Source organism: Micropterus salmoides, unplaced genomic scaffold, assembly GCF_014851395.1.
Source record: "Micropterus salmoides isolate LMB-PRFRI ecotype aquatic unplaced genomic scaffold, ASM1485139v1 Ms_hic_scaffold_12, whole genome shotgun sequence".
Lineage (NCBI taxonomy): Eukaryota > Metazoa > Chordata > Actinopteri > Centrarchiformes > Centrarchidae > Micropterus > Micropterus salmoides.
This window is the reverse complement of record NW_024040263.1, coordinates 13,524,621-13,551,396: the sequence shown is the minus strand read 5'-3', so window position 1 is coordinate 13,551,396 and position 26,776 is coordinate 13,524,621. Positions and strand designations below refer to the sequence as shown.

Genomic DNA, 26,776 nt, shown 5'->3' with positions numbered 1-26,776 from the left:
TACTTGGCTTGTCAGCGTTTCTTTTGTTTGTTAATTAAATGTATTCACCGTGTTTGCCTATAAATTCACATACGAATAATATCTATTTTGTGATAAGCATGTAGAAAACTATTTGAAATATACTCCTACTACTAATAGGATATTCAATTCACTGGGGCTTTATAGGCATGGGATACAGATGTTTACATTGCTAAAGCAAATGTGAAATAGAAACACGTACATAAACAGAAGAATTATGCTATTTAAATATAAGTATATATGTAAAATAAGAAAAAATACCAATATGTATTATTATTATCATCATCATCATAATTGTAATAGTTATTGCCAGTGCAATATTTTAAAAGTCTAAAGTGATAGTCTGTTCTGTCTACACTTTTTGCTGCTACCAATACATTTATTGATATCGCCATTTCATCTTATCATCATTATTATTATTATGAATAAAGTGTTTCCGATTCTAATTATTATCATTTGTCGGACCTGGCAGTGAACTGCCAATTAACAATTGAGACAATGATTGAACACTACCCATTTCAAGAATGCTGCAGGCCATCTGATTCTGTCTAAATAAGCGAATTTTCTCCAAGGAACCTGGTTAACTAGTATTTTATCGTTTCAGTACCATCTGACATGATATGATGTTCAGTTGGTTATGTGCATTTGTGATACTGACCTTTAATAGGGACCAAGTTCCTAAATCATATAAGGTACTCAATATACTCAATATCTCACAATCCCCAATTTGCAATTTCTAAGAAGTACACTGGTATGTTATCAATATATGTATATACAATATAATATACGAGAAAATGTAGTGTTGTTGTTAAATAACAAAATTGTTCCTGCAACCAGTGTTAAAGTAGTTGGAATATGAATACAGCTTCCATTGAAATGTAGTTTAAAGTATACAAAGACCTAACCAAGTACAACCCCAGTACTGTACTTGAGTTTAATACTACTTTATACTTCTAATCCACTACATTTCAGAGAAAAATTGCAACAGTTTAAGCCAAATGTATCTGAAAGGGCAAGTTGCTAGTTTTTTAAAATAGATTATATATGCAATTGTATTAACTTATACAGCATCGAAATGCTGCTTATATGTGAATGTATCACTAATACTAATCCAGTATAATAAAATGACAATTTTACATTGACATATGATAAATATGAATGAAAGGACTGCAAATATGAGTAGGGCTACTTTCACTTTTAAATTAAAACCAATAATATTTCTGTACTTCTACTTGAGTAACTTAGGAGTTTAAATGCAGGACTTGCATTTGTAACAGAGTATTTTTCATACATAGCTAGTTAAATAAAAGCACCGACTAATCCACAGCGTTGCTCGGAAGGGCCTTTATGTGCCAGGGCCACCATTTATTTTGAAATTACCGTCTTAATTTCCGGTGTTGGCGGATTTGGTACCATTTACATTTCTTTCATGTGTTTCCACCACTTGGAGCGCTGTTAGCGATCGTAACCTTCAGTTGGTGGACGTTGGTTACACTACTCCACACTACAGTAGCATGTCCTCAGCTCCGTGTAGCCGCTAATGAGAGCAAACAGCGGCTACACCTCGGCCACGGAATGCCCCGGAGAAAGAAAAACGGCCAGAGCCCAGCCAGAGTCCCCAGCGGGCCGCCAGAGGGGGGGCGCCTTGGCCACAACACGGGTTATCGACAACCTCAGGGATTTGACGATGCAATGGCGAACAACTTTCCATCCAGCACCTCGCTCTCCAGCTCCGACAAAGAGAAAGTCGTCACAAGCATGCAGGAGATGTTCTCACACCTGGACCCCGAAGTTATATACATCGTGCTGTCCGAGTGTGATTTTAAAGGTAGCACTGAACACGGAAGCCCAGTTGTCTAAACTGCTGTGTTACTGTGACAGTTTAGTGTAACTTTGCTAACCAGTTAGCTAGGCAACTTGTTAGCAGAGTATTTACGGCAATGTTTACCACATGAGATTACTTCACAGCGGGGGGGTCCCATGTGTATATAATTGACAGTATCAGCAGTCATCTCAAACTGCATCTGGCATTTCTTGGTACACCAACGCACCCTCTTCCACCTGTTGTGCCTGTTTTAGATGAGTTACTAAGTTCACTTGCATAGCACCAGTAAGTATCACGAAGTGATCCTCAAGTCAGTAAAGCAGAATAGAAACAGAAATGGCAAACAAAACCCATCCCATGTCTGTACAAGGCATTTTCCATACACTTGTTTAAACTGCCTAAGCCATAAGGTACCTGCACTGCACTAATCTCAGCTATCATGTTTAAAAGTCAGGCGTATAAAGAGAAAAGGTGACAGTGGAGCTGTTCTGAAACTGAGTTGCTACTGAATGATTCCCATTACAGAAAATTAAAACAAGTTTCATTTTCAGTTATTTAAAAGTCTGAAAAATGCTGAAAGTAGGCCAAGTTGTGTAAGAGCACTTATCCAGAGGGCCCCCTAGTGTCCTTAACTCCTAAATCACCAACTGTGATGTTGTTATTCTTGTCATTGTAATGCTATGCATGCAATTGTATTCATTGTTGGTGTGTGGTGCTGATAGCATTGCTGTGGTATGGCTTGTTATCATACCAGCAACAGCATTCCCCCTCCCAGTCATTAGTCATTCCTCAGTCTCTACCCAGAATTGTAAAGGTTATATATAGTGAAACTAACTGACACACTGCTTTTTCTTGGTGTCTGTGTTTTCTCTGTTTGTGTTCTAGTTGAAAACGCAATGGACTCTCTCTTGGAGCTGTCTGTGGCAGCCGAAGATGCAGGCCCTATACCTTCGCCTGTCTCTGGCTTTGCGCGCACTGCTGCAGCCCTGCTCAACCCACACCACTTTTCTGAACCTAGAACAGACCAGGACTCTTCCAAAGTATCACAGATGCCCTCCTCTCTTCCCTCCACCAACCTCCTGACAGATGAGCTGGACCTGCTAGTTGATCAAGAGTTAGAGACACTAACTGCACGACAAGACGTGAAGGAAGAGCAGCACAGCAGCCAGTTTTTATCCTCTTTCCCTCCACCGCCATTTCCACAGCAGGTCCTCCCTGAGCTGCTTCAGTCCAGCCTGCACCCTGGATCTAGAGGGCCCTCTGTTGAGCAGCAAGGCCCAGTGGGAGGCCTGGTGGAGCATATTTCTGGAGCTTCCTCTCCGCTCGACCAGCTCAGCACATGGGAAGAAGAGATCGATGAGAAGCAGCAGTCTTTGGTGGATTTCACACATCTGATGAAAGACACGCCTGCAGACAAGCCGAAACCTCCTTTGGACCTGGCAGCTTCAGGACGTCCCTCGGCTTTCCAGGTGTATAAAAAGCAAGACCCATCACACACCCTTTCAGACAAGTCTGGGGTCATGCCTGCGAAAACAATTATCGGAGGAGCAAGATCTAAGGTGAACATGTTCAATCAGGAGCCGCTTGGCCACATGCCAACACACTGGAACTTGGGGGCACCAGTGTTTTCTCCCTGCATCCAAGGAAACCAGGGACCAGCATTCATTACTCCTGTGGCTCAAACGCCCATCTGGCCCAGCCAACCCAGGCATGCCTCTCCCTGGCTGAGTCAGGCCCCTGTTGGCCAAGCACCTCTCAGACCCTGTGCTACTATTCTGAAGTCCTGGGCCATGCCTGCTGCTCCACAACCTCCTGCCCAGTACAGCAGGCTTCGTTTGCAAGGGAGGGTCCTTGTGCTGCTACGTGGTGCTCCAGGATCTGGCAAGTCAACTTTGGCAAGGTAAGAATGTTTGGAGACTCTAATAAGCACTCTTGGACTCTTCTAGAGTCCAAGAGTGCAGTTTGCATTACAGCTACAGCCAGAGGAGGGGAGATGTGCCAGTAATGCCAGAATTCAGAAACAAACAGTAATTGGAAAATAGTAATTTGATTTACAGATATACTGATACTAAATTTGTTTTTAACAAGCAAATAAATCACACACACACTACAAAAAATAAGATTGTACGCTTTTGTTTTGTTGATTCGTTATTGAGCTTTTGGGAGTGATTTTAAAAGTTCTCTTTTGACATACAAACCATTACATGACCAGGCACCTCTTACCACTGTGAGGGTCTTCAGGTCTTTAGGGAAAGGACTTCTGGCTCTGCCAAGGTGAAGGCTGCACCTCCTTTAAAAAGCACCACATTTGCTTTGGCTTTATAACATTTACTTTTACACTCCCTTCTTCCCGTAACTTGTGCAAATACATATTTCAGGAAAATGTTGCTGAGATTGAGTAGTGTTATAAATTCAGACAGTCTGGGAAAGTAGATATGTTTACAATTTAAAATTACTGTGTCACAAGAAATGTTGTTGTCTTCAGGCATGTTTCTTTTGGTTGTTGTAGAATGAAAAGAGTCTGCCGTTGTGTGAAGCGCTGTAGCCCCAGTTCAAATTGGATATGTTTGAATCTGGTTATTGGCTTGACTGATAGGTACTAACAAGATCTCCTTATCTCAATATAAATAGATCAGTGGTGAGAAGATGATTAGCCTCAACTTAATAAAAAAAGTAGTTTTCTATCAAGATGGCAGTGGTACATTTCGCTGTTGCCCAAGAGTCATGTCAGTAGTCACTTTTACTACTACAATTACAACATGTGTTACATCACTTTAAAGCTGCGTGTGTGTGTGTGTGTGTGTGACTGACTGTGTCTGCAGAGCCTTGTTAGAGCATAATCCAGGGGGGGTTAAACTGAGCACTGACGACTATTTCACTCAGCATGGACAATATCAGTTTGACCCCTATGCTCTGGGGGAGGCCCATGAGTGGAACCATAAACGAGGTAAATGACACAAACACAGCTTTGATAAACAGTGATGCAGGCGAAGCAAGTCAAAATTCTTATGCAACCTTAAAATATGTTTCATCTATGCAAGGGGTTTTCAAAGTCTGAGACTGCAGGCCTCTCCTCAGACAAAGCTGGATCTCTGAACTCTCACACATGTAGGCTATTCTATGTGATCTCCTTTTGATAACTAATGCAATAAGTAATGTAATATTGTTTCATTCCCATTCAGTGAGCCTCCCCTGAAACTGTTTGGAGCCCCACTAGGGAGGCCCGCCTCACACTTTGAAAACCCCTAATCTATGCCATTGTTTCCCTTTTTTTAAATGCCCAACCCAATTTGCACTAAACAACAAATGTTTTGTTTCTCTTGTACTGTTTCTCTTATTCCATAGCCAAGGATGCTTTTGAAAGAGGCGCTAACCCCATCATCATTGACAATACCAACATGCAGGGCTGGGAGATGAGACCATATGTGGTTCAGGTCAGTCAGCTTGTCTGCAATACTAAGAAATCAACAAGCACTTCATTGTCGCAATGGTACCTTAACAGCGTGCCCCCACCATTGTAACTCGTTGCATTGTTTTAACTCAGGGCTGATTTTAGTCAACTTAGAGAATACCTGTTAGACTACACTTTTGTCTTATACTGTACCTCTGCATGTATTAACAGTGACAGACGCATTGTTTCTAAAACAAATATAACGTGGGATTACATAACATTTGAGGAATAGCTGTTTAAATATGTTGCTGGACATAAAAGTACATAAAACTTTGTTATGAACCACAAAAAATGGTTGGCCGCCCTATCCGTGCTAGGCACTGAAATATGGATACAAGGTGCTGTTCCGGGAGCCGGACACTTGGTGGAAGAACAAGCCCAGAGAATTGGAGAGGTGAGGAGGTTAATGTAGAATGTCAGCTAAATGAAGCTAAATGCTGTTGGATACAGTTTTATATATTCCAGTTTTGTGTCTTGTATCTGTTTGTGTGTGTCCATATGCACATATAGACGTACCTCACATAATGTGCCAGTGGATAAAATCCGACGCATGCTTAATGGATACGAACGCTTCATCACAGTCCAGTCCATCATGGGTTCACAGATGCCTGAGTCGAAACAGCACCTCGTTCTGGAGAACAGAAGCTCACAGTGAGTTTTACCCACAAACAATTAGACATTTGCTTTAACGATGTATTATCTTGCATTTGGATAAAGAAGACCCTGTTGTGATTCACATGACATGGACATGAGCCTAATTTAAAGGGGGACCTATTGTGCTTTTACTTATTTTCTATCACATATATTAATGTCACAATGTTAGATGTTTTAACTAAGTGTGGCCAAAATAAATAATGAAGTAAATGTGTAAAAGTAATCCCTGTGAGCAAAAAGATCTGGCTTCAGACTGCTCTTAATACTAGGTTTTCAACGGTTTCTTCTACTACTCTTAACGTTTTTGGAGGTTGTTCAGTATGTCTAGCAGAAAGTGAAACAGCTAATCAATTAATTGAGAAAATAATCGACAATGAAAATATTCGGTAGTTGCAGCCCTGCCCCGAGCAGACTTGCCAGGCCAAGCGTATCTAGTACCAACACCGGCTCCCCGAAACCCTCCACTCCAGCGTTGTCTAACCTTTTTCCATCCTAATTAGTGTCTCGTCTGATAAACAGCAAATAAATCAAATTCAGGCAGTATTTTCCAAGATGAGTTAAAGCTGTCAATGTCGAGAACAGTGGCATGAGTATGAGGCGGTGCGGGCTCACAGCACTGGGTGTAAAGATAACTATTTGACATAGTGGCAATACCTCGGAATTACAACTTCCATTGTTGGTAAAATAAATGAAAGTGTACATTTATATACATCTAATGAACATGAATCATCCAAATCACTGGGCTAAATCAGGTACAATATTGACATTGTGCACCCATCTTTAGTTTAGTTAACTGTGCCATTCATATCTCTCGTTTTCTTTAGGCTGGTGTCTTCTGAAACAACTCGTCCTGACCTTGTAGGGCTGCCTGGATTGACAATGGGCTGTAAGAAATCCCACCCTCAGCTGTTTTCCTCCCTCCCTGACGTGTCATCTATTGCTAGTCCTAGTGAGGTGGGAATGCAGGAAGATGGCACCCACAACTCTACGGAGTCCCTCAATTTCCAGCCTACTGGAAGACTTACGGATAACCCTGAAATGTCCGATGGAGAAAATGACATGGATTTGGGGGAATTAGATTCTGAGTTGGACGCCCAGTTAGAGCTGAATCATCCAATAGGAGATCAGAGAATCCCAGACTGTATTGTGGAATCAGTGATGAGCGAAGATCATCGCGGGGATGAAATGCCCGTGGCTTTCTTTGAGTCTATTGGACAAAGAGTGAGGAGAGAGAGGCCAAGCAGGAGATCTGGTTTTGACAGGTTGGAGCCTGCCGATCTGGTGAAAGATACTAACCAATCAGACAGCAAGGCACAGGAGAAAGAAAGAACAGAGGAAGAGCAGGCAGAAGGATTTGCGATGGTGAGGGATGGGGAAGAGAAGGGAAGGCCTAAGATGTTTGATTTTGTTGGAGATTGGCCTTCTGAAGGGTCCCTCGACCAGCGACAGGTGAGGACAAGAGAAAGGCATAAAGAAAGAAATGGGAAGGAAGATAAAGGTGTGTTTCAAGAAGCTAATGAAACAAAAGTGCAGTCAGGACCCAGTGTAACAGAGTTTCAGAAGCTTCTTGATCTTATTCAGACGGGGGCAGCTGTCGTTCAGACTGGTTCTTCCCGTCCGTCCTCCCTTTCCCTGAGCTCTGTAGAGGAATTGAAGAAAGAAGAGGTGGCAGATGGCAGTTTTGAGGAGTCCCATGGCAGTAGATCTAACAGTGAGGAGAGGGAACGAAATATAAACAGGGTAAACAGTAACAGAGGCGAATTACCTGACTGTGTGTTAGAATGGAAGGCAGGTGACTCTTGTAAGGTCAGGGAATTGAGAATTGATAATTGGGAAGGATTTAAAACTGAAAATGAAAGTACTATCGCAGGAGGGAATGGGATGTTGGAGATTGACAGGAAAACAGAGTCTGTGGATTTGAGATCAAACAGCCCAGCAAATCAATTCTCAGCTCTGCCTGTTAATCCACTAGTTGTCTCCCAAAGTTTGGCGGTAAGTGTTTGTCACGATGGAGTGGGAAGCCCCAGTACTGAAGGTGCGGTTGGTACAGAGTCTGGTGCTGGTCATACTGATATGGACATAAATAACTGCACAGAAAATGACAGAGAGACTAGACTTGAGGAAGATGGCAGTCATGTTAGTGAGGTGTGTCCAAGTCCTGTGTGTGAGGGCTCTGTGGAAGCAGAAAGCAGTGCTTTCAGTGGAGGCAGTCAGGAGAGAAAGCAGCGTCAGGGTCGTAGATCGGGGAAACAGTGTAAACTAGCTCTCACCTTTACTCAAAACTGCCCTGTTTCTTCCCAGAATACAGTTGAATGTCCCAATGCCACTGCTCAAAATGTAAACAGTAGTCAGAATAGCATTGGCACAGATGTTGAACCTAACTGTAACACCAGCATTAGCCTCAAACCAAACTTTGACTCGTTCACCGAGTCCAAATCTGAGGCGCACCTGCAGCCTCCTTCCCCACTTCCTCTGGTGAACACCGGCAGCCCCACCCAGACAGAACCTCAAGACTTTGCCCTCCTCTGGCGTCTCAATCGTCACGACTGCTTTGATGAAGCAGGCGTCATTGCGTGCGCCCTCCCTACTGACTTCACAGTTCTGTCTGGAGACTCTTCTCGGTTCGTGCCGGAGCTGTCCTCTGCTGTTTCTGCAGCGGTTGCAGTTCATCCATCTAGCCAAAGAGAGGTACCCTACCGCGTGGTGCATGAGAAAGGCACACAGGTGGAGGAGAAAGAGCTCGGGGCAACTCAAGACCGTCTTGGGAGCCTGCGCATTCTCAGACGCCATTTTAAACTGGTTAGTTTTGATACATTAGAAGATCTGTATGACAAATGCCATCAGGACCTAGAATGGACCACCAACCTGCTGCTGGACTCTGGAGAGAGGTTCTTCAGAGATGAGGATGGTGAGAAAGAGGAGGAGGATGTTGCTGGGGGTGAAGATAACAACACATCCAGTCTGTGTGGAGCTTTAGGCAAGGATTCAGAAACCAGGTTGTGTCCTACTGTGTTAGATGAGCATCACCCTGAAGAATGGCCAACTGGGTTTGTGGAGGGGACGCGGCAGTCAACCTTTGGGACAGTTAGCGGGTCAGATGAGATCTCCAATAATACTGATCTGCAAAGTTTAGAAGGTGCAGCTGTTACAGTTAGAAACAAGGATCATCCTGATACAACCTCACTCTTAGAAAAGTCTCCTCGAACAGAACCTAGTCTGCCTCAAGCAGTAGATGAAGGAGAGAGCTGTGGGGACACTGAACACAAAGGTACATCAGAAGCTAACCTAGAAGGCGCCGCTTGGGTTGGAAACTTTGATGATAGAGTAATAATCGAAGAGTCAAGAGTTGAGACTGAGGAGGAGAATGCTAGCATGGACGAGGTTTACCGGCTGCTGCAGGCTGAGCTAGATGAGCTGGAGAGAGAGGAAAAGCAGCAGCAGAAGGAGGAGGAGAAGTCTGAAAGGAAGCAGAGAAGGAGGCAACACCTGGACATTAAGAGTGTGGAGCTGAAACTGCCTACTGAGCTGGCACTACAGCTAACTGAACTGTTTGGTCCTGTCGGAGTAGACCCAGGTAACTAAAACACAGGTGTCACACTGAAAAATTACCTTTTCAACTACTATATTTATACTCAAATAACAATGCAGGTCCCAAGGCTTCAGTATGCTTCAAATTAATTAGGTCACATGATGTATTGCCTATTCATATACAAAAGCAAAAGTATTTATAACTGTTCTTACAGGCCACATGGCTCCAGACTTTTTCTGCTAGTAGCGATGGTGCTCCCTGCTGAAAGTTTTTAGAGTAGCAGCACAAAATGTAGGGGCACCACTTTAATGGACATGCAATGCCCGAGGGCCCTAAGCAAAATTCTGCAAAGTGGTCCTCCTCCCTGACCCGTGAGTCATGTTAGCAATTTGCCATTGCCACACAGTCACACCTGACACCACAGTGCTCCCACTACTATCCTCCCTCTGGAACAGTTTGGTCCATCTATCGGTCTAAGAATAAGTTGATCTATACAGAACAGAATGAGGTATAAACAAACAATATTTATACAGAATATACTCTATAGAATTGTATGATAAGTGAATATTAACATAAAATTTTAAAAATGTAGAAAATAATAATATAATGTGTACCTGAATAATATTCAGGTACATGCTCCACTGATGACTATGCAGTGCAGATGGACCTGAACCTGGCTAAACTGCTCCACCAGAAGTGGAAGGAAACCATTCAGGTGAGCTCTTTCAAAGGCGCCTATAAATAAAACAATTCATCAAATGACGGTGTGAAAGGGATCGCTTGTAATGATTAACCTGCAGAAAAAATCAAACGCATACAGTTGGTGAACATTGTGTAACATAGCTACATTTAGCTGCTAAAAAGCCAGATATTCCCCTCAGGGGTGTTGCAGACAAAAAACAGAGTTAAAATTAGTCAAATTACTAAATGTATCAACTTAAAAGGGGATGATATGTCAGATCTGCATTCACAACTTGTTTCCGCTGCCCCTAGGTGGCTGGTTTAATACATACACTTACAACACTGAATTCACCCTACCTATATTTGGGAAAGGAGTCTAAATCGCCTTTAATTCCTTTACCATACTGCTGAATCTGAATGAATAATACTTTGGTGCTCATTGATTTTCATAAAATGAAATCAACAATTGAATTGTTGAGAATCTAACCAATCTTACGATGTGTAGCATTTCTATATTGAAAAAAGTTTAAACATTTATATTTATTTATATGCACCTTAGAAGTAGCAGGTGACCCGGTGGTCTTCAAGAGATTTTATACATCCAAAGAACTCCCATAAAAACCAGATCAGGCTTCTAATTGGCCTGGATTTGTCCAAACATGTAGCCACACCAGGCCAGTAAAAGGGACAGGTGTCTCATCTTTTAATTTAAGCTTTACGGTATTTGGCAACAGTACTTTACCAGCATTAGTTCTATCCGTGCAATTTTATAAATCTACCCTGATATTCTGATTTACTGTAGGGTGAATCTGAGTGGGTCTGTGTTTTTTAATTTGACTTAATATTATATTTTACAGGAAAAGCAGAGACAAGCAACTCTGTCCTTTCACTTGCTTCAGGAAAGTAAGTTCACACACACACACATATACAGACGTACACATTAATCTCAAGCACAGTCTCAATACTGTTGTTTCATTCTGAATCTGTTTCATCCCTATGTTTGTTTATTTGTTTTAGAATTCAAAAGCCTAATGGGGGCTGCAATTAAGATTCAGAAAGATGCCCCATATCAATATCAGTAAATATATATCAGTTGTATGTTCGTATGTAACATCATTGGTTATTCCCCACAGAATGACAGTCTGCGGGGGCGGGGGCGGGGGGTCGTTGTTGGAGTTTGAGGGGTATATTTCAAGTAGCCTGGGTTTATTTTTTATTTAACCATTTTAATTATACTTAATTATCAACCTTATTACTTTACTCACTAGCCTACTCCAGTCTGCTCTCTTTTTCCCCATACACCTCTGCTGCAGATACAGCGCCGTGCCCTGCCTCTTTCTGTATCCGTCTGCTCTGTTGACATTCTCCATCAGCAGTTGGTCATGTTTTATAAAGTTGGCAAAAAGACACAGAAGTCGTCTTTTGGATTGAAACAAACGTGGTACCAAATGGCATCTGCACTGCTGTGTTCACTGTCGCTTCACCTTCCGTGCTTGTAAAATATCCTCCGTGTCTTACAACGCCCAAGTAAAGTCTATGAGTGGGAAACACTGTCTTTAACAGACATAACAACATAATTTTGTTTGACAACTATTATATGTCGACCTTTGAATGTGTAGGTTCAGCACATTGGGGTGAGTCACAGGTGGCCAAGCCTGGGTCACATGACTGGACACAGCCAGCACGTTTCCTGATTAGTGCAGATGGTTACGCGTCACTGGGCAGCCAACCAGAGGCCCATGGTCAGATACCATTAATGGACCACTGGAAAGTGTCACGCCAACATGTCTCTCTCAGGGATATTATTAAAGAGGAGCAGGCTTTGCAGGAGAATGTGGAAAAGGTAACACACATATCTAATGTACCTGCAGATGTTTTGCAGACAGTATTTTCTGTCATACAAACATCTTGAACAATATTATCCTGGTTTGTTGTTCTCTTTTGCCCACATCCAAAACCCTTTCCAACCTTCCTACTTTCAGACCAGGCAGAGTCGCGCAGACCTTGACCTGCGCGACGGAGCCGTCCTGTTGAAAGAGAACCAGCTGTACTCCCTTTTCCCCACCATTGACAGGCATTTTCTCCAAGACATCTTTAGAGACCACAAGTGAGAAAACAACTTTGAGGCCTTAATCAAACAAAAATGTGTCCATCTGATGTGTTGAAGCACTGTTCTATACTCATGACAAACTTGCATATGTGTTTATCTTTGCGTAGTTACAGCCTGAGCCAGACAGAGCTGTTTCTTCGCTCTCTATTGGACGAGCAGCCTGTCAAGACAGTGGTTGCACCAGAGGCACCTCAGCCTGACCACCACAGAGCAGCCAGCAGGGAGAGGGAAAAGGTATTCATAAACACAGGCAGAGAGAGAAACAAATAGTGGATTAGAACAAATGTATACATCTATTTCACGTTTAACACGGGTGTACTTTTAGTCTCATTTATAATTTATATCTCTTGATCTATGCATCTTTATTTGGAAACAACATTGTTTCAGTATCGCTACAAACTGCATCTGAGAGAGACCATATAACAATATATAATGTCACAGATTACTTTTTCCACCCTTAATTAGCTGTCTTTATCACCGCTTTGTGTTTATTTGACAGAAGCAGAAGCCCCAACCCGACTATCAGGATACGGAGGACCCAGAGTACGAGGACTTCAGGGCGGAGGCAGGCTTACAGAGGAGCCGACAGCTTGAGAGTTTTGCCAAGGCTGCTGAGGCCTTTAAGCAAGGGCGCAAAGAAGTGGCCTCATTTTACGCACAGCAGGTGAGGAGCTAAATGTTTTATGTGTTTTTAATTAATAACTTTTGCCCAACTGGGTGGGGGAAATTGTTTGTTAAGAAAATGCATCTCTTCTTTTACATTATATTCTCCATTCACAGTAAATTCATTTACATTACCTCTTTCGTAGGGACACCTGCATGGCAGGCGGATGCGCGAGGCCAATCACCGTGCAGCAGTTCAGATTTTTGAGAGGGTCAACTCATCGCTGCTGCCCAGCAACATCCTGGACCTCCATGGGCTGCATGTAGATGAGGCCCTGGAGCATCTGGCCCAGGTCTTACAGGACAAAACCACAGGTAATGAACAATAAACTGTACTGTGTACACCGGGCATATGTGCAGATGAAACTGAAAAGTTTGGGATCTTAATGTTATACATCTACATTCTAGGTCAGTGTATGTAACAATATAATGTATATATTTCAAGTTATAGATAGGGGTAAAATGAATTAGTTTGAGGTGGGCTGCAGGGTAAATAAACAGGAGAAAATACAGAAATTACCATAGGGCTGGGAAATATGACCAAAAATGTTAAAAGATAAAAGAAATCATATAATTTGATGTCAAATCATTATTTCTTTCAAGTTTAAACTATTCTTAATGGTCAGAAAATGTTTTTTTTAAAGACTTGATGCCAAACAGTGGATCACTTAAAAAAATCTGAGGTAGAACATTCAAAACAATTTATGATGAGGAAATGAGGAAAATTAAGTAAAATCTTTTTTTCAGTCCCTTTTCCTCAACAAAATAATTATCTTAATAGAAAAATAAAGTCCTAATTTGTTCGTAATTCAAATGAATTCAATCAAATTATTGAACATTTCTTATATTGTTATTGTGGAAAATTTGTTTATTGTCCTGCCCTAAATGACCATTGTATATTATAAAGCATACCATATTACACTAAGTAAGAAAATATTTTGTTATATGGGCCATGTATGAACAAATGTATATAGACTACATAAATATATTTTATTTATAAAAATATCTGTCAGTACTAATCACTTAGATCATGTTTTGCAAAACTTGTGTGTACTTTTTGGTAGCAGACTTCTAAATCAGTTATCAGTTCAGAATCATATTTATAAACAATTCTCATTAAAAAGAAATTGGTAAAGGTCATGAAGGACCAAGCTAATAAAACAATGTTGTGTATTTTTTTTAACAACTGTTTAAGAGGGCCCCCGAATAATGATTTTGAGTCTTACATTAACAGGTTGGGACGGTTCGGTTCCTGAGCTGTGTGGGTTTGCGTAACAATTTTGCGGCTTAAATCTAGACTCCAACTAGGGGCGACTGTTACAAGTCGTACATCTATATCATGTGAGGGATCAGAACATCTAACAAGTACGCTCACAGACATTTGTGTTCCTGCCCCTCTCAAAGCGTGCGCTTGCTGCTCCTGTTAACTGTTTTCTGCATGTGTGTGTTTTTGTTCTTCTTTGGCCTCTTTCTGTGTAGACTGTGAGCAGGGTCTCTGTCGACCTCAGCTCTCTGTCATCACAGGAAGAGGGAACCACAGCCAGGGGGGCGTGGCCCGCATCCGCCCTGCCGTTATAGACTACCTCACCAGCAAACACTACAGGTATACACATCTACCTACATACATACACATACACATACACATACACATACATACACACACACACACTCACACGCACGCACGCGCGCACTTTAACATACAACATGTTCGTCACCCACCTTTTCTCCTATCACTATCTCTCAGGTTTACTGAACCAAAGCCAGGTCTCGTGTTGGTCTCTTTGAAGTGAGAAGAACCTGGTTTATTGGATTCAAGCTGCTATAGAGGACAACACACACTCACTACACTTCTATAATGCCACATATATAATTATTACATTATATATACAATATGTCACACTCAACCTTATAGTTTCTTTCTTCTGTCAGTCAGTTTCTGGTACTTTTTTTCTACACAGGCCTCTTGTCTTTTTTCCTCCATCAGTTATATAGCTGCCTAGCTACTTGGTTAAATTGGGGTTAATTTTAGTTAAGATCCCAATCTTAATTCAGATCTTAATGAGTCATTTTTTGTGTGTTTTATAAAAAATAACTGCATTGGCGTGAAACACAATTAAGGGCTTTGTACCCATCTGTAAAGCTAGAATGTGTGTACATTTTATATTGGAAAATGTTTTATAGTGTAGTGTATTTTGCTTTTTAAAGAGTATGAACAGTGCATTTGTTTTGCAGGCTCCATGTTGAATAAGGTGTTAGTAAATCTTCAGATTATTAAATAACTTGTGTTCAAGACATAATGTTAGGATTTTATGAAACTTTAATTAAATCATGAGTGGATGCTGTCTGCTTGGAGGTAATATATCATCCTTTTTCGAGACACAATTCATGAGTTTTATTTGACACAGACTAAATTTAATGTATGCCATCTAGATCCAAGTTATTACAAAACCAAATGCTTAAAAAGAAAATTATTGATTTCTGTTGGTTGTGAGCGTCTTGCTCACCAGGAGGTGAGCCTGAAACTCTTCAGATAATCAAAAGGCTGTTAAAGAGGTTGAACAACCTCATTAAATAGTGTGAACACCCCGTACTGTGAGTTCTGCAGCAATCAGTGTCCTTTGCCTTAGCAGCTGCCTCAGCAACACACTGCAACTGTTCTGTTAGTTTGGCTTAAGGCCGAGATTAGCTGCTAATATATAGATATTCAAACTCAGGTAAATATTTAATAATGCTTATTTTCTTTCAAGGCCAGTCGATTGTTCCCAGCCTGTTCCTTGTAGCTTTTTTGCAACCTATTGTGCCAAATCTTGTAGCAGTTGTAATCCTCAGGTTGCTCCACTATTTTTGTAGGATTAAAATTGCTTCTGTTTTTCTGTCTGTTCGATAGTTTTCACAAAGTTACAACAAAAATGTTGGCAAATTTTACCAATTGTACATAATGTTGTGAACACATGAATTATTAAAAAAAAATAATTATTTTTTTATTCATTTGTTTAAATGGTTTTACAGAGAATATGCTATTGTGAAATAAAATCCTATTTGTACAGTTTTGGACATGTGCGGGTTTAAATACAATATTTATTTTGTGTGAATGTATAGCTAATAGTTATATAGGACCAATGTATAATTTTCATACCATAATTTACAAATTTATTCACATCTATAACTGGAAAGTCTGTATTTTACAGAAAAGCAGATTTTTTACTTCAACAGATGACAGTGGAAAAAATAACCATGATAGTTCTGTAAAAAAAAACAAAAAAAACTGCACCTTGATTACCGTGATTAATGATATCACGTATATTGTGATTTTTTGGTAATGTGGTAATGATGCAAACAAATGGATAGTATATTGCATGATTTTTGATGTGGACAATTTCTGTATAAAGCCAGATTTAAGCTCTCTGCATGATATTTGATTGGACTTCAGATGTTTAGTAAATTCTGGGAACTCAAATATTGCTATTCATCCTTTATTAGTTCAAGGCTAGATTATTGCAACACTCTTTATGTTGGTCTAAGTCAAACATCCATCCAACTTGTGCAAAATGCTACTGCTCGCTTTTTAACAAATACATCTTGAAGTGCACACATCTCTCCCGTTCTATTAACACTATACTGGCTTCTGTTGCGTTTTAGAATCGATTTCAAGATTTTACTGTTTTTAAAGCCTTCAGTGGCCTAGCCCCGGAGTATTTGTCCGAGATTTTAACTTTGGGTGGGCAAAATCGGCTTTTGCGGTCTTTGGAAGTACAGAGGTCGAGGTTTGCTGCCCCAAAACTCTGGAACAAGCTCCCTCCTGTCATTCACATTACAACGAATGTAGTTCATTTTAAATTGCAATGGCTTTTAATACACAGTAGTGGTACAACAACTTCCCTCTTTTGATGTTTTTAGGTAACCTTATCTGGCTTACAGTTTTCTATGCTTCATGTCTTTTTATTTTCTTTTATTGAATGCTGAGTTGTTAACTTTTGGTTGATGTAAAGCATTTGACACCTGTTGGTTGCTGTAAATTGCTATATAAATAAATGTTGAAATGTTCACAACATTGCTAAAGGAGGAAAAAAGAACAATACATGTATGTAAAAGCTTATTTATATTATATACACTCCACTGATTTAGCATTGCGCTCCTATGACATTTTGACTCACGATAGACAGTTAAAAGGGATTAAAAAAATGCAGCAGAAGTCTTTTTTTTATATTCCACATATTCTCCTTCCTTGTCAAAGCATGGCACCTATATTACCCACAATGCAACTCGACTGCTGATGACAGTTGGCCCCGGAGATTCAGGTGCGTTATGCTAGCAGCTGCTAATGTCGCCTCCAGTAGCCTTTAGTAGTATCCTGACCCACAAAGAGATAAGGAGTGGGCTACAGAGGTCTGGTAAACTGTAGGTCACATCCAGATTTATTTTCATTTTCACATGTACATCATGCAACATCTAGTCTTAAAAGGTTCAGGTGTAAGTTCTAGTGTCATCTACTGGTGAGGGTTGCAAATTGTAACAAATGGCTCATTGTGCATTCACTTGCTCTTTATACACTGAACAAAATTATAAATGCAACACACTTTGTTTTTGCTCCCAATCATCATGAGCTGAACTCAAAGATCTAAGACTTCCTGTATGTACACAAAAGGCCTATTTCTCTCAAATACTGTTCACAAATCTGTCAAAATCTGTGTTAGTGAGCACTTCTCCTTTGCCAAGATAATCCATCCACCTCACAGGTGTGGCATATCAAGATGCTGATCAGACAGCATGGCTATTGCAAAGGTGTGCCTTAGGCTGGCCACAATAAAGGGCCACCTCTCCAAAGTGCCAGACGCCATCGAATTTGAACATTTCCCCACTGAAGTCGGTTACAACGACGAACACTTTATGTTTAAAAGGTGGTGGGGACATAAGGGCTTAGATTAGGGTCGTGATGATGCACGAGAACACTAGAAGATTTTTAACACTATTTTGATGAAATATGAACTGCTGAAATATCGTAGAGGGGGTCTAAGGTCCTCCCCAAGAAAACTGGAGCATTAAACACTTAATATCCGGCATTCTGGAGATATTTTCCGCTCCAATTTACATTGGAAATGTCTTTATTTATATAAAGGGAAACAAAACATGCTTGTTTTTTTTAGCTTTGTTACTTTTATTGCAGAATGCACATTTGTTTCTTCTATATTTAAATTGTACTGCATGTTTTCTTATTGTGCAAATAAACCATTATCAAATCATTTTCATTTGTTAGTTAACATTTTTTGGTTCAGCCATTTCAAAAAGTGATGGGGACAAGTCCCTAGCAGTGTAAATGACACCTTAGTCTTTAGGTCTTTATACAGCATGGAAAACATAATAGGCTAATGTATATTACATTTCTGTCAATAGTTCCTCCTAAATATTGGGCTACACACTGAACCCTGACTCAAGTGACATCACACTGATCCCTCTTTATAAAGTTACAACTTTTTAAACTTGCAACTTTCTTTATACAGTCTGAGTAGTAGTTGGTAGTAGGCTTAATATCAATGGAGTCCCCATTTTTTTAACAATTCACATTAGGCCTATATTTAATGTGAATAAACGCCGCACTAAGTGATCCAGATCATCATTGATTAGGCCTACTAACCGGAGCTCATATTGTGTCCTCCTGTTTACCACAGTCGCGCTACAAATCAAATATCTTTTAAAATCTTTTACTTGTGACACTCAAAATGGTACAAATCCACAAAAACAAACAAAAAAACCCCAACAACTATAATTTATAGCACAGCTGCTGTGGGGGAGGCGAGCAGAAGACTCACACCTCCTCACTGGCGGATGCGCTTTTCTTTTGGTTCGGTTTCTACTCTCGTACTTTCTACTTCACCAGCCTCGCCGCTGTCAGGCAGGAACAAAGATATTTCGTTTCTGTAGCCTACCCGTTTCGTCTCTAATTAATATAGTCGACAACAATGGCGTTTTAGGGTAGCCTGTCTAAGTCGAAGATTGTTATACTTAATAACAAACCGTTTATGGAGTTTAAAGGCTTTGTTTTTTGAGGTCTTCAAAGGCGGCAGCCAGCATCCGCCCGTTGAAGATTGAGAAGACTGACAAGAAAGGTAATTAACTTCTTCTTTGTCTTAATACAACATCTTGTTGCTGAGGAACTTGGTGGTTACTCTTTTATTATAAGACTGAGGTGGGCAAAAATCTAAACTTGTTAAAATATTAAAACTTTAAAAACTTCTTACTCTCTGGTTTGGACAAAAAAGCTAATTAGGAACGTGTAAAACAGCGTTGTATTGTAAACTATGTGAAGTAAGAAGAGTTTTAACAGTTTCATCTGTTGCTGAGTTTGATCCTTATTTTTATTAATTCATTTTTGCTCTTAATTCAAACTAAGACTTCTTCTAGTGAGATCATTTAGAAAGTTGAATTGTGGAAAATACACTGATTAAATTGTCCCATCGTTATGGAGGTCTTTCCATCTATGACTGTGTGTTGGTGTGTGTGTGTCATGGCAGGTGGTTTTGAGGTTATGACTGGTACTTTTGACAAAACTGTGAATTTAATGCACCAGAGAATTCATAAGAAACTACTAACATATTTTGTTGATCCTAATAATAATAAAAAAAGAACTATTAAGATTTATATCTGTCACTATATTAAACAATAACACACAGTGACATCTTCATCCATTATCAGATGTTTGTTTATGAGGAAAAGGCAGAATCCGGACTGTTTATAAGGGAGATACGTTAGAGTAATTGAAGACAAACAGGTCATATGTATGAGATAATACAGCAAACCATGAATATGTCTTTAAAGAGCTTGTCAGGATCAAGCTGTGAATTCTGGGTCACACCCAAACACACGACTCTTTACTTCCGTATTCAATCACTATCAGGACTTTGTTATACATTTGATGCTTTATACGTTAACCTTTCTCTGTAAATATATGAAATCTGTTATAAAAACAAAAGTTGATGTCATCTGCCACATGTAGTACTCTAGCATTTAACTACTTCTTATATTGTTTAAGCAGGTATTTCTCATTTGTCATGCAAAACGTACTGTATTTCCATTGTGTGACTAGAGTCTCAACTGTCTGGAGAAACGTATAGTTTCAGTTTGAACAATTTGCCAAAGCACCTGCGTGTTTAACCATTGTGTCTTATTAAAGTAGGATGACTGAGTGATTACAGATACCTTATGTCCTCTCTCTTCCTCAGCAGATTTCCCTCCTTGGCTCTGAGATCTGTTTGTGCAGGATGGCGACCCTCAAGGTGATTAGAGGGAAGGACCGGAAGCTGACCATACTGCAGAGACTGAGCAGAGGTGAGACGAGCCGAGAGGGACTAAATAACTGAGACGTGATGTGATATGTGTATAAAGCTCACAGCTGGGAGAACTGCTGATTGTGCATACCTACTCTATGTGAGAGACGTTCAAGGACAGACATTACAGGTCAGTTCAACAAGCTGAATGACCACAGAAATCTTCAGGAATTGAGTTGCCTGAAGTCAGGGCTAAAAGTCACCTGCTATGAAAACTACCACCTCTACACGGAAGTACAGCACACATAGAGTGTTCAACGACTTTGACGACCTTGTGAACCCGGTGCCTCTCCAGATCGACAAGTAGACAGGAGATCGACCCCTGAGACTTTTTCCACAGAACCACAAACATTTAGAGAAGGGAGACTGTTAGAGGCAACCATGGACGGCCTCACAGAGATGTCGCTGAAATGCGTCCTGGTCGGGGACAGTGCCGTGGGCAAGACGGCCCTCCTGGTCCGCTTCACCTCAGAGACCTTCCCTGACACATACAAGCCCACAGTGTTTGAGAACACAGGAGTGGAGGTGTACATGGATGGGGTTCAGATCAGCCTGGGGCTGTGGGACACGGCGGGAAACGACAACTTTCGACAGATCAGACCGAGGTCCTACCAGCAGGCAGATGTCGTCCTTATCTGCTACTCTGTGGCCAACCCTAACTCTCTGGCCAGCATCCAGCATAAGTGGATCGCTGAGGTTCGAGAGAACTTGCCCAAGGTGCCAATTTTGGTTGTGGCCACCCAGACAGATCTGCGGGAGACAGGGGCGCACCGGGCCAGCTGCATCACAGCAGTGGAGGGGAGACGTGTGGCTCATGAAATCCACGCTAAAGGCTATCTGGAATGCTCCTCCTTAAGCAACCGTGGCGTGCAACAGGTGTTTGAGTATGCAGTGCGGACGGCCGTAAACCAGACCAGGAAGCAGGCCAGAAGACGGATGTTCAGCATAAACCAGTGCAAGGTCTTTTGACCCTTGACCTTGACTTGGTGGGCACTTGAACCCCTCTGTGATTACTTTTTCTATAATGCAACTTAGTGTGCTGTTCAAACTCTGATAAATAAACCCAAAGTTTATTTCTCTAAATACGTAGAGTACTTTTCACTAACGGGGTGTCCTGCCCCCCTACACTCAAACCATATTTAAAACTGAGAATACATTGATTTAGTCATGCATCATGAGGGTCTATGCAAATGTACACAAGTGTACAGTTCTACTTTTGTGTGATCCAGGTAGAGACGCGAAGAGTTAATCTGGATTCTTCTGATCTATTCTATGAGGGAACCACAGTATATTACATGGAGATATTTCAATTGGGGCTCTGGAGAGTATTTGTGCTTCAGAAATACTCCATCAAGAACATTTGATATGAAAGGCTTACTTACATTGAATCATTTAAAGCTTTAAAATTGGCACGGCATATTGTTTCAAAAAGAGGAAAGTATGTTCACATCACAGTTTGTGGTTGGATCAGCAAATTAACTTTTGAAATGCAGCGTAGACTAAACCTTTACTACCACAAAAAAATGACACATCCAGGTCATTTTTACAGTTGTGTTGAGCTTTTACAGTGTTAATTGCACATTTGTCAAAATCAATCATGGAAAAGTACATTGTTATGCTCCTGAAACATATAATGGTGAGTGCATGTTGGCATTTGTTAGCAATGATTTGAACTGTTCAGAATAAGAAATATGTCAGCTCAGAGAGGCCAATATGTGGATTTTTGCTGCATCGCTACATACAGCATATTCTCTATTATTTGTGTAGAGAAGATTTTACTTTTTACTAGAAGTGACCAGGAAATAAACTGTCAGTAGGTCAAAGTGTACAAACATGCCTACAGGCTATGTGTTTCTTTGGATTATTTGTGTATTTTTTTTATATATATATATATATACACAAAATATAATATTATATATGATCTGTCAAATTTATTTAAGAGATAACTAACTTTATTTGTATTGGTTGAAATGTTTACACAGACATCAGCTGACAGTCGACGCAGATCAGTCGTTCAAAAAGTCCAGATGTCCTTAAAACATTTGTACTAAACACAAATAAAGAAAATCTAAAGATTTAATTAAGACTTTTATTTAATATTGGCAGAGTAAAGGGACTTCAACATTATATCAAATTTTGACACTTTTTTTTTTAAACTATATGCCACACGTTAATGCTATTGCGGATTTTTTGTGAATTGTATTTTTGTGTGTAAGTGTATACCTCCTTTTTGAAAATGCAAGAAAAATATTAAGACATGCCCTGCTACCTATGTAACTGGTCCTGTTGTTATTTGTCACTGGAAAAATTTATTCACTTCAAATAAATTAAAACGGGGAAACAAGATTCATCACATGACATAGTTTTGCTTTATTTATATCGGATAATGAATGACTTACTGAATATAAAAGGGAGGTAGCACTTAAACTGGGAAAATCATCTAATAATCTACAAGTGTTTAAAATATGGCCAGTCATTCTTCCCAGTTAGAGTTGTGTTATCTCCCTCTGGTATCCCTTTCTATCTTGAAGGAGTTTGTGTTGGATTTTAGAAATAAGTGTGCATTCATTTTGAAAGCACCCTTTTCTGCCATGCTCCACTTAACACTTGGTCTGTACCCAAATTAACTCTATATGAATCATATACGCTGTAAAATGTAGAATTTATACATTTTGTACATAAACATCCTGTCTACTTTGTCTGTGTTGTCTTATTATGAAGACTTTCAAAATGGTTTGATTGACTTTTCTGTGTTTAATGTATACATTACATTATTATTGTTCAAATGCAAATCATTTAATTTGTACTTTTTTACATTATGAATCTGACTGTTTTTTGGGAGGTGTGTTGACTGCAGTCAGCAAGATAAGTGTCTCATCTTTGACTTTGACTAAATTATCACATGCTATTTCTTGAGTGATGATTAGGTCAAACTAGATTGTTTACAAATTAAACTGCGCTTCCAGACAAATGGACTCTGTGTCTCTAATACAGTATTCAAAAACCTAAAAAAATAACCTATTAATAAATAGAGTAATCTGAGTGTAAAAGACCAAAGCTTGCGAGAGACAGCTTAGTCAATGAGAGCAATGCATAGCTAACATACACACAGATAGATAGAGACGTAAGGCAATGTAGTCTAGATCACAGATATGACTTTAAACCTTTGTATCAAACCTAATCAAATCAAATTAGTTTTATTTATTTAACCCAAAATCACAAAATGTGCCTTAGAGGGCTTTCAGACGTATGCATATGACGTGGCCTGTCCTTAGGGCCTAAAAAACACACCAGTGCAGTCTTTATGTCTTAAGTATCTACAGTGTCTGTTAATGTGACACATTTGTGTCTCTGTGTATATGTAAGGGAGGGTTTGAAGATGCACGTGAAAGGATAACATGAGGAAATGAAGGCTTTGTTAAAGATTTATTGTAGCAAAATGATAATGAAAGCGTGAAAATAAAGACGACCAGTAACAGCAAACAACCAGGAAAAAGCTCAGACAAGCTGTTCCTCCCCCAACCCCGTGCGTTCTCCCGCTCTTTCTTTACATTTCTCTCTTATGTGGTGTTCAGAGCTGCCGGGGATGAGAGACACAGTACAGGCTTTTCAAGGATACGCTGAAACACATCCTGACCACATCCCAACACACGCACATACATTATATAGTCAAACTTGTGCTAACAGCGATTCACACCCAACCTTTCCCACACATTCACATTCATATTACAGAGGCATGTGGATATCACTGCCGGATAGCTTAACCTAAAATAATACATAATCATTTATTAGTTGACTGATTCAAATAAATGCAGTGGAGTAAGACGTATACTGTAGTATTAAATGTATCTCAAAATTGTGCTTATGTACATTACTTGAGTATCAGTATACCCTACACACAGGACCCTCAGATCACCTGAACAGTGTGTGTGCATGTCCACCAACTCTCTTGCTTGTCGTAGTATGTTGACAATAATCGCAGCAGTTCTCAGGGCATACCGATGAAATAAGCTATTAATAGTATTTATTAGTACAATAAAACTCATTATTACTGTCTTTTAGACTCATCTGACAAGGGTTCCTAGACATCAGACACCCAGGCTATTAACAAATCTATTCACAAAAAAACACTCTTGTTGAGTTTACTACATAGAATCCAATTTTATAAGCACATGATCAAACTTTAGTATTCATTTTAATACCGTATGCATGTTGGTAATTTTTTAATCACAAGTGACAAAGAGAAACGCTGCGCTTTGAGTGTTTTGCATGCTTAACATGTCTGCTGTGGCCAGGTCTTTCATCTTTCATTGTGCTCTCTCTCCCACAACTACCACAATGCCATATCACTTATATGCCTCTCTCTCTCTTTCTCACGCGCGCACACACACACACACACACACACACACACACACACACTGTATACAGGGTGTACAGAAGTGTACATAGTGGAGCCACTTCACAGTCAGCGGTAGCGGTTGTCTTACTTCTCAAGGATGTCTGAAGTGAAATCCAAGGAGCAGACATTTTGACATGTCATAGCAGGGGAGCACATGTGCAACTAATGGCTGCATTTCATTTAGGTGTTGTTCCAGCATTGTGGTGTCATACGTACTGGCTCATTGACATGGCTTAGTGGTACAGCTAAATGCAACAGAGCCATTCTTAATGTTGCACAAGTTGCAGGTAACTAAGTCCATTCACCTAATGTACTTATACTAAATACAATTTTAGGATACTAAATACATCTACTCCACTACATTTCAGAGGAAAATATTGTACAGGACTCAACACTAATTTCTTAACTTTAGATACTTGTTCCTTTTCAGATTCAGATTAATAATACAAAATATAATCAAATAATACATTATGATGTATTATAATTGTAGGATAAGAGAACACTTTATTGATCCCTGGAGAGGGGGGATTCACAAGTTCTGCAACAGTATATAAGGTAAAATTTAACTGGATTAAAATTAGTTCCACTTTTACCAGCTGCAACATTAAAGTGAATACATCAATAACTATAATCCAGTAAAATGATATACATTATTCTGGGCCATTCTGCATAATAAGCACTTTTATCCCTTGATAATACTGAAGTAACATTTTGAATGCAGGGCATTTACTTGTTTCTAGTTATTTCTACACTGTTATATTTCTACATTTACATAAGTAAACGTGCTTCTTCACACACTGCTTGTATATAGCCTTGTATTATGTATTATAAAGCATGTGCAGTAGCCTATATCTTTACACTCAGAAAATACATAATTATCTGACTTTAAAAGATGCTGGGGATATTCTTTATTTTTCTCAGTCAACTTTCACCTCTGTGGATCAGCCTACAGTGTTGTAGTTCTGTCATTTTAACAGCCCTCATTTCACAGCAGACATTTTTGACTTTTCGTAGTAGAAGCAGCACAGGTGGAACTAATAACACCAGTAAGACATGACTATGATGGTGAGCCAGCATAGTGCCTCTTCTTTTTGTAAAGTCCATACATTATATTATTCTTTTCGATGTTCAGCATGCAAACACACATTTACCTTGTTACCAATTCTCTCTCTCTTTTACACACACACACACACACACACACACACACACACACACACACACACACACACACACACACACACACACACACACACACACACATTTACCCAGCACAGAGAGGATGGTTAGAAATGGTTTACAAAAGCTCCTTGTTGACTCTTACTCTGGTACAATGACACTATTTCACACTTTCTTCCTTTTCAGAAACACACACACACACACACACACACACACACACACACACACACACGCACACACAGGAAACACCTGTCCTATGCAAGCTAAGTACCACAGAAACTCAGTGACACATTAACCCATCGCATCACAATGAGCAGTACTCTGCAGTAAATGAGTATAAAAATGTCACTAACATCTCTTGCTGACATTTGTTGCATACGTTTGTGAGACAAAGGTTTTGATTATCTGAATGCTACGAGGACACTGGCCTTTTCTTTTGAAGTGGTTTAATCCAAGCACTGATTTAATTTAAATTATGAGTAGATTAAAAGACTTTTAAAGATGAGCATGATGATTTGTTTTTGAGGTTTTTGGTGTAATGGCCCCACAACTTAGCAAAAATACAACATTTGTAACATCTTATATTAAAGATATATTCTAAATATTAGAAATACAGTGATTGCAATAAATATAAATATGCAGGGTACATTCTAGATAGATATGTTAGAAAACATATATCAGAAAAAAAGTCTGTTTTTTAACTTTTGCAAGTAAAATTGACTGAGAAGTATTGCTCTCTTGCTCATATACATGTATTCTTTTTATGGATAATATTAAAGCATGACATAGGGTAAAAACATAAAATGCTTCCATAGTGGTCCATGCTATGTGATGAAAACGTTGTCAACAAAAACTGTTAATCAGCATGTTAAGATACTCTAAACCTTTAAGATTGTCACAACTGCTGACCAATTTAACACAGGTCAACTAGTTGGCCTCTGTTTCTGG

General features: G+C 39.8%; 2 protein-coding genes across 3 annotated transcripts; both read left to right on the top strand.

Annotated features, from left to right (window-relative positions):
• Nucleotides 1-1,435: 1,435 nt before the first annotated feature.
• n4bp2 (NEDD4 binding protein 2) lies at nt 1,436-17,001 on the top strand. Its single transcript, XM_038713471.1, has 16 exons — nt 1,436-1,846; nt 2,729-3,743; nt 4,666-4,790; nt 5,189-5,277; nt 5,612-5,688; nt 5,805-5,945; nt 6,773-9,522; nt 10,107-10,192; nt 11,016-11,061; nt 11,778-12,001; nt 12,141-12,265; nt 12,376-12,502; nt 12,768-12,932; nt 13,078-13,246; nt 14,411-14,534; nt 14,676-17,001. The coding sequence occupies exons 1-16, from the start codon at nt 1,594-1,596 to the stop codon at nt 14,719-14,721; spliced, it is 5,562 nt and encodes a 1,853-aa protein (XP_038569399.1). The 5' UTR covers nt 1,436-1,593; the 3' UTR covers nt 14,722-17,001.
• A 1,740-nt stretch (nt 17,002-18,741) lies between these two features.
• Nucleotides 18,742-22,952, top strand: rhoh (ras homolog family member H). Of its 2 annotated transcripts, none has more exons than XM_038713469.1 (2): nt 18,742-19,035; nt 20,152-22,952. In XM_038713469.1, the coding sequence occupies exon 2, from the start codon at nt 20,635-20,637 to the stop codon at nt 21,220-21,222; it is 588 nt and encodes a 195-aa protein (XP_038569397.1). In that variant the 5' UTR covers nt 18,742-19,035; nt 20,152-20,634; the 3' UTR covers nt 21,223-22,952. The 2 variants fall into 2 exon arrangements, with proteins under 2 accessions (XP_038569397.1, XP_038569398.1); XM_038713470.1 differs by having other exon boundaries at nt 20,149-22,952.
• Nucleotides 22,953-26,776: the final 3,824 nt, after the last annotated feature.